Source organism: Ambystoma mexicanum, chromosome 13 (assembly GCF_040938575.1).
Source record: "Ambystoma mexicanum isolate Mex_15411 chromosome 13, UKY_AmexF1_1, whole genome shotgun sequence".
NCBI classification, from domain to species: domain Eukaryota; kingdom Metazoa; phylum Chordata; class Amphibia; order Caudata; family Ambystomatidae; genus Ambystoma; species Ambystoma mexicanum.
In genome coordinates, this window is record NC_090938.1 from 552,388,064 (window position 1) to 552,404,771 (window position 16,708).

The 16,708-nt window shown below is 44.7% G+C and overlaps 1 protein-coding gene across 10 annotated transcripts in view; it reads left to right on the top strand.

Annotated features, from left to right (window-relative positions):
* HDAC5 (histone deacetylase 5) overlaps positions 1 to 16,708 on the top strand; it is a 2,156,790-nt gene that overhangs the window by 2,018,957 nt on the left and 121,125 nt on the right. For all 10 annotated transcript variants that reach the window (XM_069634322.1, XM_069634324.1, XM_069634323.1 and 7 more), the window contains one exon: positions 6,654 to 6,772. In XM_069634322.1, coding sequence (XP_069490423.1) covers positions 6,654 to 6,772 — 119 coding nt within the window. The remainder of the gene's footprint in view (positions 1 to 6,653; positions 6,773 to 16,708) is intronic.

Sequence of the window (16,708 nt, forward strand, 5' to 3'; positions counted from 1 at the left end):
CCTAACTAGCTTTCAAAGTAGAATACTTACTTGTTTGAACAGTCTTCCTCTGGAACTCTGAACTTTGCCTGCAACTGAGCCCCATGTCACCCTGCCTGCAGCTGGCTCCTAGACCCTTTCTTCCTCTACAAGAACTTGTGTCATAGAATTGGGAAGGACGGGATACTGTAAGGGGTCTGCCTTTCAAAGTAAAACAAGTGTTGAAAAGTTTACATACTTGTAAACCAGTTAGTTGGTAACTTTAAACTCTGAGTGAATAGTTTAAAAATGTTATTACTTACCTTAGATCTGTTCTGCCATTATGAAAAGTATATATAGCATTTTCATATCTTGAATAAGCTGTGTGCCTTCTTAAATAAGTATTCTCAAAGTCTTACTTTCCTTACAGACTGTCTTGCTATTCTAATAGAAAGTAGAAGGCTAACTTACTCCCCTCTTCCCAAAAGTAATGCTTCTGGTTTCACTTTATTATTCCTGTTACGATAATTGTACGAGTGTCCCCAATTGGGTCTTGCTGGCCCAGACTTGTTGTCAGCCTAGTTCTTACTTACCTTTTATGTTGCTGGTAGCTCCTTGCAAAAGTAAATAGGTTTTTACTTACCTTGAGTTATTGCTAACCTGAAACTGTGAACTGAAAAGCAACTGTAATTGAATATTACACTGCAGGGTCCAACTCCCCTAGAAGACTGTTATCCTGAATCAGAGTTATAGGTTTATACTTTTCCTGGAGTAAGTGTTCCACTATTCTGAAAAGTATATTATCCAGTTGACTAACTATGTGATTTCTTGCTGGGCTTTACAGTACAACTGTTAGGGTCTACTACCCTTGTATTACAGTAAGTAATCCAAATGTAATTTGGTTTTGACTTCCCTAGAACTACTGTTAGGTGTTCCAAATTAGGTTATATGCTTTGGTCTGTGCACCTTCAAGCCTAGTGTTGTGTTTTTATAATTGTGGTTATATATAATGTGATATGACTTAATCCCCACATGATTTATCTGGCCTACTTGTATTTAAATAAAGCATGTATTTTTACAATATATAATGCTTCCGTGTTTCTTTAGACCATATGTGTACTACAATTTCTTTGTACTGATTTTCCAGCCCTCTCTCCCTCCTAAAATGAGCCCGGCTGCTCTCTCTACGCTACCCCAACCTCAGGTGGGACAGCGTTATGCTAAGACTGGAGTCTTTTATTGTCTCAGTTGAATGGTTTTGATGAAGTCAATGATACGGCTTCAGATAAACTGTCCTAACAACTTGCCGCAATGTGGACAGGTAACTTACTGTGCAGGATAAATGTGTGCTCGTCATAAATGAATTTTAAATGCTGTCTATCTGGTATATCCAGTACACAGTGGTATTATTTAGTGAAATACCAATTTTCACTAGGAAAAGGTCAATTTGGTACAAAGTTACTTGAAAGTAGATACCGCCTGGGTCACAGAACCACTTGATAAATGTGGGATTCCGGGTGTCCTGTGAGACGGTGACACTTGTTAAAACATGGGTCCCAGAAAGATATGGACCATGACTTGAAATTATGTATCAGTACTTACCCGATAAGGGAAGGGCTTGATAATGAGCAGCTGGTTGGAAAAGCCGGCTTCCTATGGGTACAAATAATTGGAACCCTGTCACTGAGTGTCACTAAGAATAGTAGTACGAAAATCCGTGGTTGATATTAGCCGTGAGACTCCAAGCTGACGTACCTCACGTGGCTAGGGGTCCAGTAATTCCCGTCAATCGAGTTGTCCAACACAAGCAAAAAAGAACATGTGGCACACTCATGCCAAGTACCCATGCATTATTGTGCTCTCTATAGCTTCCCCATGTGAAGTACAGCCGTGGAGCAGGTACCTAATCCTCTGAATGTGTAGCATGTGCCTAGTTTTCAAAATAGCAACACAGTGTCTCCATGTGAATGTGGGGGCGAGTGGGTGGTCAAGCCCCCCGAGGATAGAATCGCAGGCAAAAAGTTGGACAAAAACTCCTTGTACCTGTTTAAATGGACGTATGGTTCACCGGCTCAGCACAGCCCTGGAACCAGCAGTGAGGTGCGCCGCGCAGTGTTCAATGTTATAGTTGTCAAGGCAGCCGGACAAGCTGAGGGGGTTCTATGTCAGCCATTTTAGAGTTGCCAGGGTAGAGGGTAGAGATGTCGCTATCATAGGGCAGATTCATCACCACTGGGTCACCTTCTTAAATATCTTTACCCCCACAACGGACAACCCATCTTTCTTCACCCACACTTTTATCGCTTGTTCATCTCTCCTGAGGAATCTGACCTTTGTTGGGGGGTGGGGGCCTTAATGTAGCTTTGCACCCTACACTAGACATAATCCAAGAAATAGACCGCCCTAAAAGCACACCCATCGGACCTGGGTCTGAAAGATGCTTGGAGACAGATACACAGATCCCGCAGGGATTACACATACTACTCCCATAGCCACTTCTGCAATTCCAGAATAGATCACTGGTTTATCCGACACAATGCCATGCACATGGTGAATGGCTGCGACATATTCACTATTACCATTATGGACCACGCCCCAGTGTGGATCCAGATGACATTGCCAGACACCCACCACCCCCTCCAAATCACACTGTGGCGTCTTAACACGAGGGCGCTGACATACCCAGAATTCAGAGACCAAATTAGAGCGGACATGACAGGGTTCTGGGACACCAATATAAACCAATTGTATGGCACACACAAATGCTGGGATGCGTTTAAGGCCTTTGTGAGAGGCCAATGCATAATATAAAGATGGTCACACAAACTAAAACAATGGAAGGAAAAGGGGCGCAACTTACCAGAGAACTCATGACACTGGAGAAGGCACACAAAGACTTTGATAGACAGACTCTTATGCACATGGGAACTCTCTGATCCAAAATTATGCAAATATCCACTAGAGTTCCAAATTCCTACTCGAGGTGGTCCCAGAAATATTCTCTCGAACGATAGACCACTACGTTTAATGGTGCTTGCGTTGAAACAACAGCTACCCACCCAGACAATCCCTTCAATCAGGGATAAAAACAGAAACCCCCTGGTGAGTGACGGGGCTGTCAATGCCTGATTCGTCGAATATTACGCAAATCTATACGTGACTCCGGAACATATCCCACATCAAAAAATGCAACGATTTCTGAGCTCCATTCCACTCCCTAAACTAATCGAAGCCAAAAAAGACGCACTTTGCAACCAAATATCGGCCACAGATGTGGATAGAGCTATCCACTCTTTCACCGGGGAAAGCCGCAGGCCCAGACGGGATCCAGATAAATTTTACCGCTCCATGGCCGAAGACATAGCCGCCAGGCTAGAGGAGACCTTTACGGAGGCTGTACGAAAAGGTCTGCTCCCACAATCGATGTTGGCAGCAAATATCGTGGTCTTTCACAAGAAGTAACGACCCCCTGATAAATGCAATTCATTTAGGCCAATTTCACTCAAACTATTGACGCAAAAATTCTGGCGACAAGCTTAATGCAAAAGATCAAGGGGGTCCTCCTGCATCTAATACACAGAGAACAGACAGGCTTTATCACCAAGAGGCAGTCAGGGGACAACGTTCGTAGATTACTACATATTAGTAGTAAGTTCAGGTGGTTTTCGATTTTACTTTTAACCATAACGTCCCTTTAACAATGTTTTATTTTACTGAATTTCATAGGTTATTAGTGCAACTTAACCATAACGTCCCTTTAACAAAGTTTTTTCATTGAATATAGATATACACAATATAAATGTGATAAATGTTTCCTAGAATTCCCTTAGTTTATATACATATAACATAGAGCATACTGAACCCATACCTGCCTTAGTGGGTCTGATGTTTGCGGACCATGCGTATGTTCACGGACGGACTCGGTCAACATCAGCACTATCCAAAAACTCAGGGGGTATCTTCCATTGTTGTATCATGCAATAGAAACAGTGAACATGTTAAAAAAGTAGCACATAAATACATTACCTTCAATAATAAATAAGAAGTGGAAACTGTATATGTAACACACCAACCATACAATTACATAACATATGCAACATAATGCTTTTTCAGCTCTGGAAAGAGGTTGCCGGTGCGAGACATTTGTAGAGCGGCAACCTGGTCGCCCCTTCATATGTTAAAGTACATTTTACTGTGTAGATTCTTTTTCAGGAGAGGAACTCAAATTTGGCAAGGCTGTTCTCCATAATATTAATAAATGAGAATGTTCTTGGCACCCACCACCTAATTCAAACTGCTTTGGGAGTCTATCAAAGATGAAGAATATGTGGGAGGACACAAACCATTCGAAGAACAAGTTACTTACCTGTGGTAACGTTCTTTCGACTGGAAGTTCCTCTCACATATTCCTCGTTGCCCACCCACCCATCCATCCCCTCTTGCCTACCTAGAATTTCTGTGTTTTACACCTTTGTTTCTCGCAACATCAAGATTGTCTCCTCCTATGACATAACATGCAAGTTAAAGGAGGGGAAAAAAAAAAGAACTGAGGTAAAGGTGAAGGTGTGTACTTTATATATCAACGTCACAAGGGACGCTACGGAGACCATTGAGGACCAAGACTTGATGCCACACGATGTTAAACTCTATCAAAAAAGAATTCTGAAACAAGCTGCATGCAGACTTGAATATGAAAGATGAGGAATACGTGGGAGGAACATCCAGTCTAAACAATGTTACCATGTGTAAGTAACTTGTTCTTCTTTTCCACCATAACATTTTACCACAACCATAGTACTTTAACTATAAATCATCTTCTTCTTCCTGGTATACTTGCCTGCCAGGACCAAACTCCTACTCTTACTACAATTGGTACTCTGTGGTTATTCTTTTTCCAAACGCTCCACACTAGAATCATAAAGTGGGAGATTTCAAGCAACAACTGCTCGTCTTGATTTTCTTTTGACTTGTCACAAAGGCCTGCATCTCTTCCCAAATTCATACTCCACAAAAGGATAATTATTTTGATTGTCTTTTGTCAATGCAGATTACAGTTATCTCCCTCTTGGTCTCTCATACAAAGAGGGCTTTGCTCCTGCTGCCTTTGTTTTCTGGTGCTACAAACTCTTGGCTGTTGGCAATGCGGAATTGCAACTGTCTCCCAATTGACGTCTCTTTCTGGGAGAGTTGTACCCAATTTGGCTTGATATCACTCTTTTCATGACTTAGCAATGCAGGTTACAGTAATCTCCTAATTGGTATCCCTGTGTAAGAGAGGTGTGCCCAATTTGTCTGTATATCAGTCTTCTCTGACTTTGGCAATGCACGTTAGAATGTTCCCCTATTTTAAATCCCTCATTAGAGAGTTGTGCCCACTTTGCCTTAATTCTATTGTTCAAAATCGTTATCTCCTAGCAGTCTCCTTTGGAGCACCCCAGGGATCACCTGCTTTGTGCTAACTCACCGGTATACCTTGGCATCTCCTTCTGATTCGCCGGTGTTACTGCTGCTATCTTCAGGACCTTTTCTGCTTCTGACAGCTCCTCTCGGTCTGTCGCAGTGCGCGCTGACTTTCAATGGCTCTCCGCACACTCTCCGTTGTGAATGCAATAGTGTGAGTGCAGCAGTTCACAGCGTGTCGGGAGCTTCTCTCCCACACGTCGTGGCTTGCCTCAGCACCGTTTCCTGCTGCGCGTCCTCTGCATGACCACCTTGTCCCAACCTCTGCCACATCTCCTACACAGCACCCTGCTGTCGCCACAATGCGATCAACTTCTGCTTTTCCCTTCTGCTGCTCTTGAACCTGAAAGGCCTTTACGTTTTTAAAGGTCCTGCTAGGGTGTTTTCCGTTAAAACAACTAGACCGCTCATTACACTTCCTTAATGAGACCCTCTTCCTCGTCTCACTACTTATGGGACTTGAAGTCCATAATGTTCTTTGTTATATTCTTAGTTAACCCAGTCTGATTGGTTAACTGGGAGTGTTCAGACTTCAGGAGGGTTGTTAAAGGATTTTGTGTTTTTCCTTTAGGATTCGGATCTTGATATAAGGCAGAATCATAACATCTAGAAGATGTGATATTAACTTCCTGATTTCCCCAGGGCACCTTTTTCATGCTTGTTAAAGGGGTCTTCTTATTTGTTACTTTAGGTAATTCTGGGAGAGGGAGCCATGCAGTAGTGACAACATGCCATTAGATATTTAGGCATTAGGGAAATCTCAACCTCCGAAGAGGATGAATATAGCGTCTCCCCTAACAGAGTCACCACTTCTCCCTGACAATCGTCTTCCTCCTATTTGATCCTCCCTCATGCTAGCGCCCCCAGGGTTAGGATCAGGTAGCGGGTGCCTTCCCCTGGCCACATGGGAGGAGTCATCTGTGTAATTCCAGAGACATACTTCCATAGAAGTGATCTGTAAAGCTATAACCTGGGCTTCTACATCTGTCTTTTCCATGCATGAATTTGAGCGCATTTTACTCTTTTCCTAGGTTCCTATGCCCCAGGCAGTAGCTACGAACTGTAGCTATGAACTGCATGAGCTTAGCCGGGTCTTATTGTCTACCGAAAATTATTTTGAACTACAATGTGAGTGAAGGAATATACTAAAATTGTGCACATTGCTACCAAGCAGGTTGAATGAAAGCTTTTGATAGACCTTTTTACTTACTTTTCTTTTCTTCCTCCATCTTCAGGACAGTGGTGATTCCAATAGCCAATGAGTTCTCTCCAGATGTTGTGCTGGTTTCTGCTGGTTTTGATGCCGTTGAAGGTCACCAGTCCCCTCTGGGTGGATATTCGGTTACAGCAAAATGTAAGTGTCCAAACTTGCTAAAGCCTGGAAGCAGTCATGTTTCTCAATTTCCTATATTTTCCTACAGTTTGTTTAGACAAAATGGTCATGTACATAGTTTTGGGGTACTTTGTGCAAAAGCCCTGGTAGTACACTTCTGTACTTCTTATGCGTCTCCGGCCTTGCTGGGCAGTGCCACGTCTTTCGAATTAAGTTATTATGACTCTAACTTTTAATGGGCTAAAAGAATGGGTTTTTTGTTTTTAAAAGGTTTACTACTACTGGCAGCACCATTTGCACACCACACATACTTTGGTGGTCCTGGTACTTGATTTGTGTGAGTGGCAGAACCATGTGGTGCATGGAATGGTGCCAGCAGGACCAGATGTAAGTTTCAGATCCCCTCACACATTATCCAACAAATAAGTCTATCCAAGCTCTCAATGTTTAAATCCAACATGCTGATAATGGTTGGGTAATTGACCCCAGTTCAAGAATTTGATGGAGTATCCTGATCTCTGGGGAAAATGCAAGAAATGTGTATTTAAATAAGCATCCTGTCGTGAGCCGAGAGCAAACCAGTGTGTGAGAAAAGACATTCACTATATGAATCTGTCTTATTTGGGCGTGTAGGTCGGTATGTTTTGGGTGAAGCAGTCTTGGTAGGAGCAATGTTGCAGGGTTGATTGGTGGTTACCCCCCCCCTTCCACCTTTGATTTCCTTGGAAGCTTGACTGTTGTGGTGCATATGCACAATATGCATTCCATGGGTTTGGCCTTTTCTAAATGGCCCTCTCCTGCTCCCTTTCAGGGGATCCCCCCTTAAGCACCACTCCGCTGCGCCCTCTGTGGCAAGCCAGGAGGAGGACTTGGTCCGAGGACGTCTTTGAACGTAGTTTAATTTAAATTAAAAGAAAAATGCCTCAATGACCCTAACTACTAAACGGGAGTTCCGTTCCTAACCAAACTAAACTAAGGTGCTTGTCTATAGTCAAAATAAAAATAATAGTCCTCCGTACAAACCTATCCACTAAACTGGCCCAATCAATTAGCAAAAATGTAAAAGAAAATAGTTTGAGTGACCTGCACTGTTGGCTCTATACAAAGGTATCTGTTTTCAGTGGGAGAATCCCTCCTGGGTCTGGATCCAATGGTTAGAATTACTGTTGTACTCAAAGAAAACAGTTATTGTCAATCTATGCATGTCGAAATTAGGATTTGTTGACGAGGAGCATAAAGCAGCTCTTCGATATTGGGCATCACGCTTTAGGCAGGAGCTACGTCTGGGGAATGTGAGAAACCTGAAGGTGTCTCACCCGCTAGTCCCCGGGGATCTGTCATCCAGGTGGCCAGGACTCGGCCATCATTTTTGGATCCAACTCCTGGAGGTGGACCAGTGCGGGGCGATCACCCGAATGAGGGGTCTTCAGGGAGTGGAAGTAGGACGGCGATGCGCGGTATCCCCTTCCCTGTAACGCCTTTAACCCATCGTACAGGTAGGATACTTAGGTAGTCAAAAAACCCCCCCGTCTCCCGACCCCATTTCCAACACAAACACTTTCTCAAAGACATCTCACTGTAAGAGAACATTGACTAATACCCGAGCGGTATACCTGACATGACCCGATGCAATCGTCAGGCAGGGTCAGGCAATTACTGATTATTGCACACTTCCATCACACTTCCTCACACGGATAAAAGGCAAAGCACATGAGGAAGCAGCAGTTCCAAGATGGCAGTTTAATACAAGGAGAAAGACAGCAAGAGAAAAGAGGGTTGCAAGAAGGGACATGCCCTTGACTTTTTCAGAGAAAGACTGTTACTTTCATGAGCCTTTGAGAATAAGAAACGTAAGACCCTGAATCAAAGGCCTGCATTGTGTGTCGGAGGTACCCGGGGTTCGCCCGCGTCGATAGCCAAGGAGGGGAGGATCGTTTTTCCGCCATGGTACTGTCCTTGTCTTCTACAACAAAGCAGCGCCAGTACATTAGCACAGCCGGTGAGTTGGGGAGACTGATACCAGACTGATCTATGTTGAAGCCAAGGTTGCAAGCAGCAACATTGTATAGAGAACTGAAGAGGACAGTGATTGAAGTGTATGTGACAGGTGACTCGAATATAATTAAACAGCAGATAACTGACTAAACTTTGAAGTCGATATATGATACCGTAGACACTGGTCAGCACAACGTGGGTGCTCATTCGAAGGTATCTGTTAGGTATCCAACTGAAAGGTAACAATTATAATGAGAAAGGAATTGTGAAATCGACGTGGTCCTGCAATGGGTCAAGCCAAAACCCTGTGCACATTCAAAAGTCTTAGGTAGTTGAAGCTAATTGAAACTGTTCTGGACCCAGCTCAGGGAGACTAATTGTATTGAGAAAGGGATCTGAGCCTGGCTGAGGGAGATCCGGGGTGAACCGCGAGTCACCCGAGAGAGAATATCCTCAGAACATTGTGAAATAGAATATCGAAGCCCGGAATAGGGGGATCCAAAATGTCGATCATTGTATTCCAGGGATCTGAGCCCGGCTGAGGGAGATCTAGGGCGAATAGTCAAACACCTGAATTGCGCAATTGTGAAAATCTGAAAGAGGAAAAGAACATTTTGTTTTGTGGCATCTGCACACATGCCTCTGCATGAAGAGACTTAGAGAGGCAATGAGACTTGGGAACAGAAGGCCTGATGCTAATGATAAAACTGTATCCTCGTGCTAAAGAAGCCAGAGATTGTGCTATGCTCGAGTAAACCACCTTGTCCCGTGCTGAAAATGTGGGGAAGGGAGGCCAACGGCCTGAACATCCTGACATATCATTTTGTGAACACTTATTTCTTTTTGTAACATTGTTTCCATTGTTTCCCACACTATTTGTATTTAGAGGTAAGGATTGGCAATAGGTTTATTACTATAGGCCCTTTTATTTTGACAAGACACCACTAGGACTGCGTTATTATTTGATGGTCGTAGCTTGCGCCCATCTTTAGATTTAGGTTTAGATGGGCATTGTTCAACTCTTTTTTGAAGTTCAATAAACACCCTTGAACTGTGGTCACTTGTGTCTGTCTTACTGCTGATACCATGCCTACAGGAGCATAGTTTGAGATGCAAACTCTAACCTTTTGTCCATTCTATACTATCCAACATGCTTTAAATGTCTTAGTTTTGTCCTTTATTGTATTTTATACACGTTCATGAACATACACAGTTAATATTACATAGTTGTTTGTATGGCACCACTTGCCTGGTTAGTCACAAGTAGCTCCTGGTAGCTCTTGGTTTCAAGCGACCCAGGCTACGCTTGGCTATAACCAGGAGTTAAATAGCTCCCAGATCCTGGCAATTTTGTACCTTGGTCTATCAAATGTTCCTTAAAGTTCCCCAAAGGTCAAATAAAAAGTTACAAGTTCATGGAAAAACCAAATATCCAGAATTTCGTTAGATGGAGGGTTATTTCCCTGAACCCTTTCCTCCAACTTGGTCGATCTCTTTCCCCATTTTGACCAACTGTTGGATGCCTCTCTGATATCTGCTTTTCACTCTGCTTATTATGTCTTGTTGGTCCTTTGGGTTCCCCAACCAAATATATCACTTACATCTTTAGGTTTCCCATGACCCCTCTCCGCTGCTGGCTCTTAGTTTTCTTGGTTCCCTGTGACCCTTCTCTAGGTTTATGCTGCTCTGGTTTCTTGGGTTCCTGTAACCCTTCTCCCTTTCTCATGCTCACTCTTCTCTCAGGTCCCTGTGACCCTTGGATGGTGCTAGGGTACTCCTTCCCTCTTGCCCGCTTGTTGGTTCTTCTCTTTTCCTCCCTCCGTCCTGTGCAAACTGTGTACCTGCTGTATTGCGCTACTTGCTCCAGTGAGGGTCTGTCTCACAAGCAATGGCAGTGTTCTCTATGGCTTACCGCTCCTCCTTTGTGGATACTAGCTGTTTTAGTGTTCCGCTCATCTCGGCTTTCTGTCTCTCTCTTGTTGGCTCTCGATCTGAGAGCAGAGGACCCAGTCCCTTATTCGTCCCTCGATTCGGGGTGTGTTTGCAAGCTCCGGGCACACCACATCATGTACCTGGTCGCGCATCCAGGTCCAGTTCGCTTTGTGCAGCTCCAGCCTCTCGGGTACCGCGCGTTTCCTGTCTGGCGAAATGAGTCTTCCTTGGGCTTCTGCTTCCTTCTGCACTGCAGCCGGCTCCACTGGTCTGTGTGGCTCATCCCCTTGCTGACGTTCTCACGATAGAGGCTTGCCCCAGCGTTGGGGTTCTCCTCTTCAATTCAAGGGTTGTTGGCACTTTATTCTTGCTCCGATTTTCAAATGGAGCGTTTTGTTCACCATAGGCTGTCAAGCATTTGGAAAGTTCAGCATTACCTTAAGCCAAACACATATTTATTTTATTTATTGGAAATTTGTATGGCGCCTATACAGCAGAAAGTGTTTCCAGGTGCCACAAGATAAGGGAAGAGGGGGAACAGAAGAAGATAACAATAAGGTCTAGGGGCATTCAGATCGTGCAAGTGCAGCAGGAGGTGTAAGGGGGGTAGGGGGAAGGGTAAGTGCTAGGTGGGACCAGGAGGGCAAGTGCACTGGGGAAAGGGATGAGGGTAAGTGCAAGAAGGGGGGAGCCTAAGACTCAAGGTCGAGCAGTTGGGTGAGGACAGGAGGAGGGAGAGCTAGTGTGAGGAGCGGGGCTGGACCAGACTCTGTAGTCTGGTCAGGGAGGGTGCTGAGGGGCAAGTACTAGTAAAGGGGGGGTGCGGAGCAAACTGGTTGAGGGAGACCAGGCCCCTGTATGGGGTCCAAGAGGCCGGTCACTGCAGCACATGGGAATCGGCAAGGGTGGGGAGATGAAAGGAGGAGGCGAAGAGGCAGGTCTTGAGAAGATTCCGGAACTCTTGATGCAATCCAGCTCAAGTCTGAGAGGGGCAGGGAGACCACTCTGCTTGGCGAAGCGTCAGACCTGCAGAGAGTTGGAGCTAGAGGACCGAAGGGCTCTAGTAGGGAGCTATTTAGGGAGAGAAAGTTGGATATAGCGTGGTCCCAGGCCCCAGAAAGCCTTGTGGATGATGCAGAGGGTCTTGAATTTGATCCATGCAGCCACCAGGAGCGCTCCTCTACCTCTAGCTCCCTCAGGGTCAGTCGTTTTTCAAAGAAACGATCTGGGGGTAGATCTGTCTTCGGCTGGGGCGTCCCTCTGGAACAGCCTCGCTGCCACTCTAAAACTTGAGGAGAACCATCTCCGGTTCCGGAATCGTGGCGTTCCGTGTCTCCGAGCTCTGACTTTTCTCCTTCCTGGTCTCCGTCCTGGACATCTGAATGTATCCTGGAGTTGGATTGTCATCCTCACGCTGGAATCTGAAGACCAGCGCACGGGTCTATACAAATCCCGGACCATGCGATAGAAGTCACCAAAGAAGGTCTCAAGCAAACAACAAAAACAGGTGAGAAGGGGAGAGACTTGTGACAGATTGAGACGCCTAAAATACGATACAGACAACAGAGATGGAAGACGCGGTTCAAGACCTCATGCGAGGCATGCAGGAACTAACCACAGAAGTTCAGAACCTTAAGGCTGAGAATGCTGCATTAAAGCAGCTAGTCTTGTCACGTGACTCTGTAACTAAGGAAAGTGTGTTATTGGGAGGAGTAGTGGACACATTTGATGGTTCTTCAAAGACCCTCTGTGCCTTCCTTGATTCATGTTTGGTACATTTCACCTTCAAGCCCTACTACTTTTCCACTCCTCGAGCAAAGGTGGGGTTCATGATCTCACACCTCACTGGTAACGCCTTGACCTGGGCAACCCCCTAGTCAATTCGGGTGATGCCCTCCTGGATAATTACGATGGGTTCGTGGAAGCCCTAAAAGCCATGTTTGATCGCCCAGAGCAGGTTTACAGCGCTCAAGAACGCTTACTTGAATTTCAACAAGGATCCCAGGATATGCTTACCTATGTGACCCGCTTTAAACAACTTGTGAAGGAAGCTGATTGGTCACAAGAAGCCAGCTTCACCCTCTTCCGAAGAGGCCTGAATGAAGAAATAAAGGACGAAACTCCTTCCAGGCTCATATGGACCTTTCCTTGCAAATCGACTTTTGAATCCAGGAAAGAAAGGCGGAGAAAAAGAAATCCAAATCAACCTTCCAGAAGGCTGCCACAGACCACTCAATCAGACCAGAGCCACATCTTCTCCTTTTCTTCGAAGCCCCAAGCAATATGGCGGCATTCACATGGACAAGCATCCATGTTGAAGGTGGCAGTTACCGTAGTAACCGGAGCCTCACTTACGGGGAAACACTTAGCGTTTACTTAGGCAGAAGTTGACAACAAACAATGAGTCAGCGCGACACGTCTTTGACACGGCATTGACATTGCACACAAGGTAGGTGAAATGCGTAAAGACAAGTCTGTTCGGGACTCGATTAAGTACCGTTCTATGTTTAAAGAATGCCATGATACCTAAACATGTTTATTCTTGCACTTAAACGACAGCGGTCGCGATGCACATTTCGACGACGCTATTGTATTTAAACAGGTCCACGTGTGTACTTGATCATAAGCGGTTACGCTGCATATTGGAGCGCAAACAATTGTGTTTGTGGACGTCATTTTTTGAAAGGTCAGATTTTTGATTACTAGTGCAATTTGCACGATAGCAATATCTCCCTGCATGTGCCCACATACACTTAACTATTAGGCACAACAACACAGCGTTTAGATCACTGGCAATCACTTGGACAGCATATACGCCATTACACGAGGTGCATTAACACATCAGCAAATATGCACGATGTGGGGGACTTAATAAGGAGACAACCACATGCGTAATGTGAGATCACAACAGAAAACGATGGTATTTTCAATGAAGAATGTTTATGTATATCTTTTTCTCTCCTTTGTCATGTATGTTTTTATGTATGTGGGTACTCTGTTGTTTTAATGCAATTTTCTTTTTTTTACGTTTTCTAACTTGTTACGTTCGAATCTGATTATGCTGTTATTTTTTGTACTGTTGCATTAATGAACACTGATGTTTGCTATTTGGCTATTATTATGATTAGAAAAGGCCCTGATGAAGGACTGTAAAGTCCAAAATGCATTGGCCAGCTTATGATGTTTGCTTATCAAAAAAGCAACCACACATTGTTCTTTTGAATCTTTAGAATAAATCACATAATTTAAGAATCAAACATTCGCTGAATTGGATTATTGAGACATTGAATTATTAAAAATCCCAACGGGATATAAGGGTGTGCGGCCCACAGCGCAGGCAAAATTGCCTAGGTATTTCTTCACAGTCTTAACCAGTTTACTCTCAAGGATCGTTACCCATTGCCTCTCATCTCGGACATTCTGGAAGCAGTCAGAGGTGCAGTCGTCTTCACGAAATTAGATCTCAGGGGTGCCTACCATCTTATTCGTATAAAGGAAGGTGACGAATGGAAGACAGCCTTTAGAACACTCTTTGGCCACTTTGAATACTTGATTATGCCCTTTGGACTTGCTAACGCCCCAGCAATCTTCCAACGTTTTATGGATCGGGTGTTTTCTGATATGCTGTTCCTCTTCGTTATTGTATATCTGGGCGACATACTGATATACTCCAAGGACCACCTGAAACATGAAGAGCACGTATGTTAGGGAGAATTCTCTGTATAGGCTAATTTCCCAAACCTAGTGAGTCCCCCAGCAGCTTTGCTGGATTTTTGGGGTTTATTTTTTTTCTCCTGCTAAGAGTGAGACTCTTTTTCTCCCACTCTTAGGCTTGATTTGAGAATGTCCTTTGACTTTGTAATGTGTTTTATGGACTATGGGGTCTTTTACTCCATAGGGTTTCATGTGTTTTTGGTAAATGTGTTACACAGCACCCTCAGTGCAGTAACACAGGGGTGTCATAGTGACCCCCAAACATATACTCCATACCCTGGGACTGACTACTGTCTCCCAGGTCATGTAAAGTCACCATTGACTTTACCAGTCTTAAATTGTGAACAGAACCAGTACAAACCATCATATTGTGGAAGTACTGGTAGGGGTAATTAGATTGCCCCTGGGTCTGTTTTTCGAGGGGGCACTGTGCAGTCCCCCCTCGTCGAGTTTCTGGCTGGTGGCAGTGGTTACAAAGTGAAATATTCCACCGGAATATTTCCTATGGGATTTTCCCATTCATTTTAAACGCACCACTTTTTTGGTGCAATGTTAAAAATACCACCGGGTTATTTATTTAATATTTATCCCCCGGTTGGGTCTTTTTGCCAGGACTCGGTTTTAAAATGGCGTTTGTGTTCGCCTCTGTAACTCCAACCCAAGTCGAGCCCTTTGTTCCACTTTTGGCGGGCTTCTGCACAGAAGCCTCCAAAAGTGGTGCCACTCTGTCTGGGTCTACAGGATGTGTGGGGGGTGGGGGGGATTAGGCACCCTGGACTGAGTTGCCTCGGCAACTCAAGTCGCACTCTTGTGTGATTGGCCCAGTGGTGAGCCGCCCGGCTCACCACTTAGCATGTTTGAGTGACAGCTAGGACTGATGAATGGGGGTTTTCTGCATAAAAGCAGGGCTTTGGGGACTGGAACTTCAGAAGTCGCCACAGGACCTAAAGAATCAGAAGAGGGAGAAGCTGAGCTAACCTGCAACAACAACACCACCGGTGGAGCCCTGCTGAACCGCCTCACCACTTCCCGACGACAGAGAAGATCTTCATCCTGGAGAGTCTTCTTCCTTTGAACTGGTGGGGTTAACCAGTTCGCCCTCTTTTCGCTTTCCTGGATCGTCTCGTGGTCGAATCGCCCGTGCCAAGTACCCCGGCGGCCGGATAGCCACGCTTCACCACTACCGCGAATAAAAGGGTAGTACCTTTTAACCGAGAAACTCAGTGGCTGGTATCTTCCCTGGCAGTGCAACGACCTCCAGCTTTCCTCCACGTCGAGATCTTCTCTTCCCCTGGATGAAGCCCCGACTTGCACCCGCTGCCAGGAACAACTGCCCCCCGCTGGAGCTTTCTCACCATTTCAGGTACTGTGTCCCGCCTGGTCTCCCTTGCAACAGACTGTTCAAGGTGTCCTGTAAATCCTTGACTCTCTATCCTGGGGTGACCTGGGACCTGTTAACTAACTTTTCTGAACTGATCCAACTCTTTTTGAACTATATGCAAAGACTTTTAAAGTATAATTCAACTGTGTGATCTTGGGCACATTCCGCCTTGCTCTCTCCAAGAGTGGGCCTGGCCTATGAACTTTCTTGCTCTACAGCAGACTCTGCCTTTCTTGACTTGCTGTGGTCCTTTTAAAAGTGTTGGTATTGTGTGCTTTTCTAATTCTGCATCTTCCCTCCCTTTTTTAAATAATTATTGGAGGGCCATCTTGGTTAAACCCTCACCTCGGTATTTGATAATAAGTGGTGTTCTTTTCCTAAGACTTGTCTAATAATTAATCAGGGAGCTGTATATATTTCTAATGACTGTGTTTGAACTTGCTTGACATATTAGTGCCAGTGTATTTTTACAAGTGTGTTTTTAAATAAATAATTATATACTTTTATACCAAAGCTCTGGTCAGTGTTTGCCTGTGCTACTGTATTTTTGTACCTAATGTGTATACTCTATATACTGCCTAACTCTTCTTGAGAGAAGTCTGGCTGCTCAGCCACAGCTACCAGGTAAATCTGGGTGGTACAGACTGCTACCAATTGGGTTTACTGACAACACCTGTAGTCCTAAGCCTTTTGCAGTGGTCCCTAAGGGAACTGCACAGGTTTCTGCCTAACAACGTAAAGACAGTCTTACTACGTCTACTTGAACACAAGCTCTTGGCTAAACCAGAGAAGTGTCTCTTCCATGTATCAACTGTTCACTATCTCGTATTCGTTCTTAGCCCAAATGAAATTGGAGTGGACACCTCAAAGGTTGATTCCATTCTATCCTGGCCTGTTCCAACCACTGTAAAACAAATCCAATCTTTCCTAGGGCT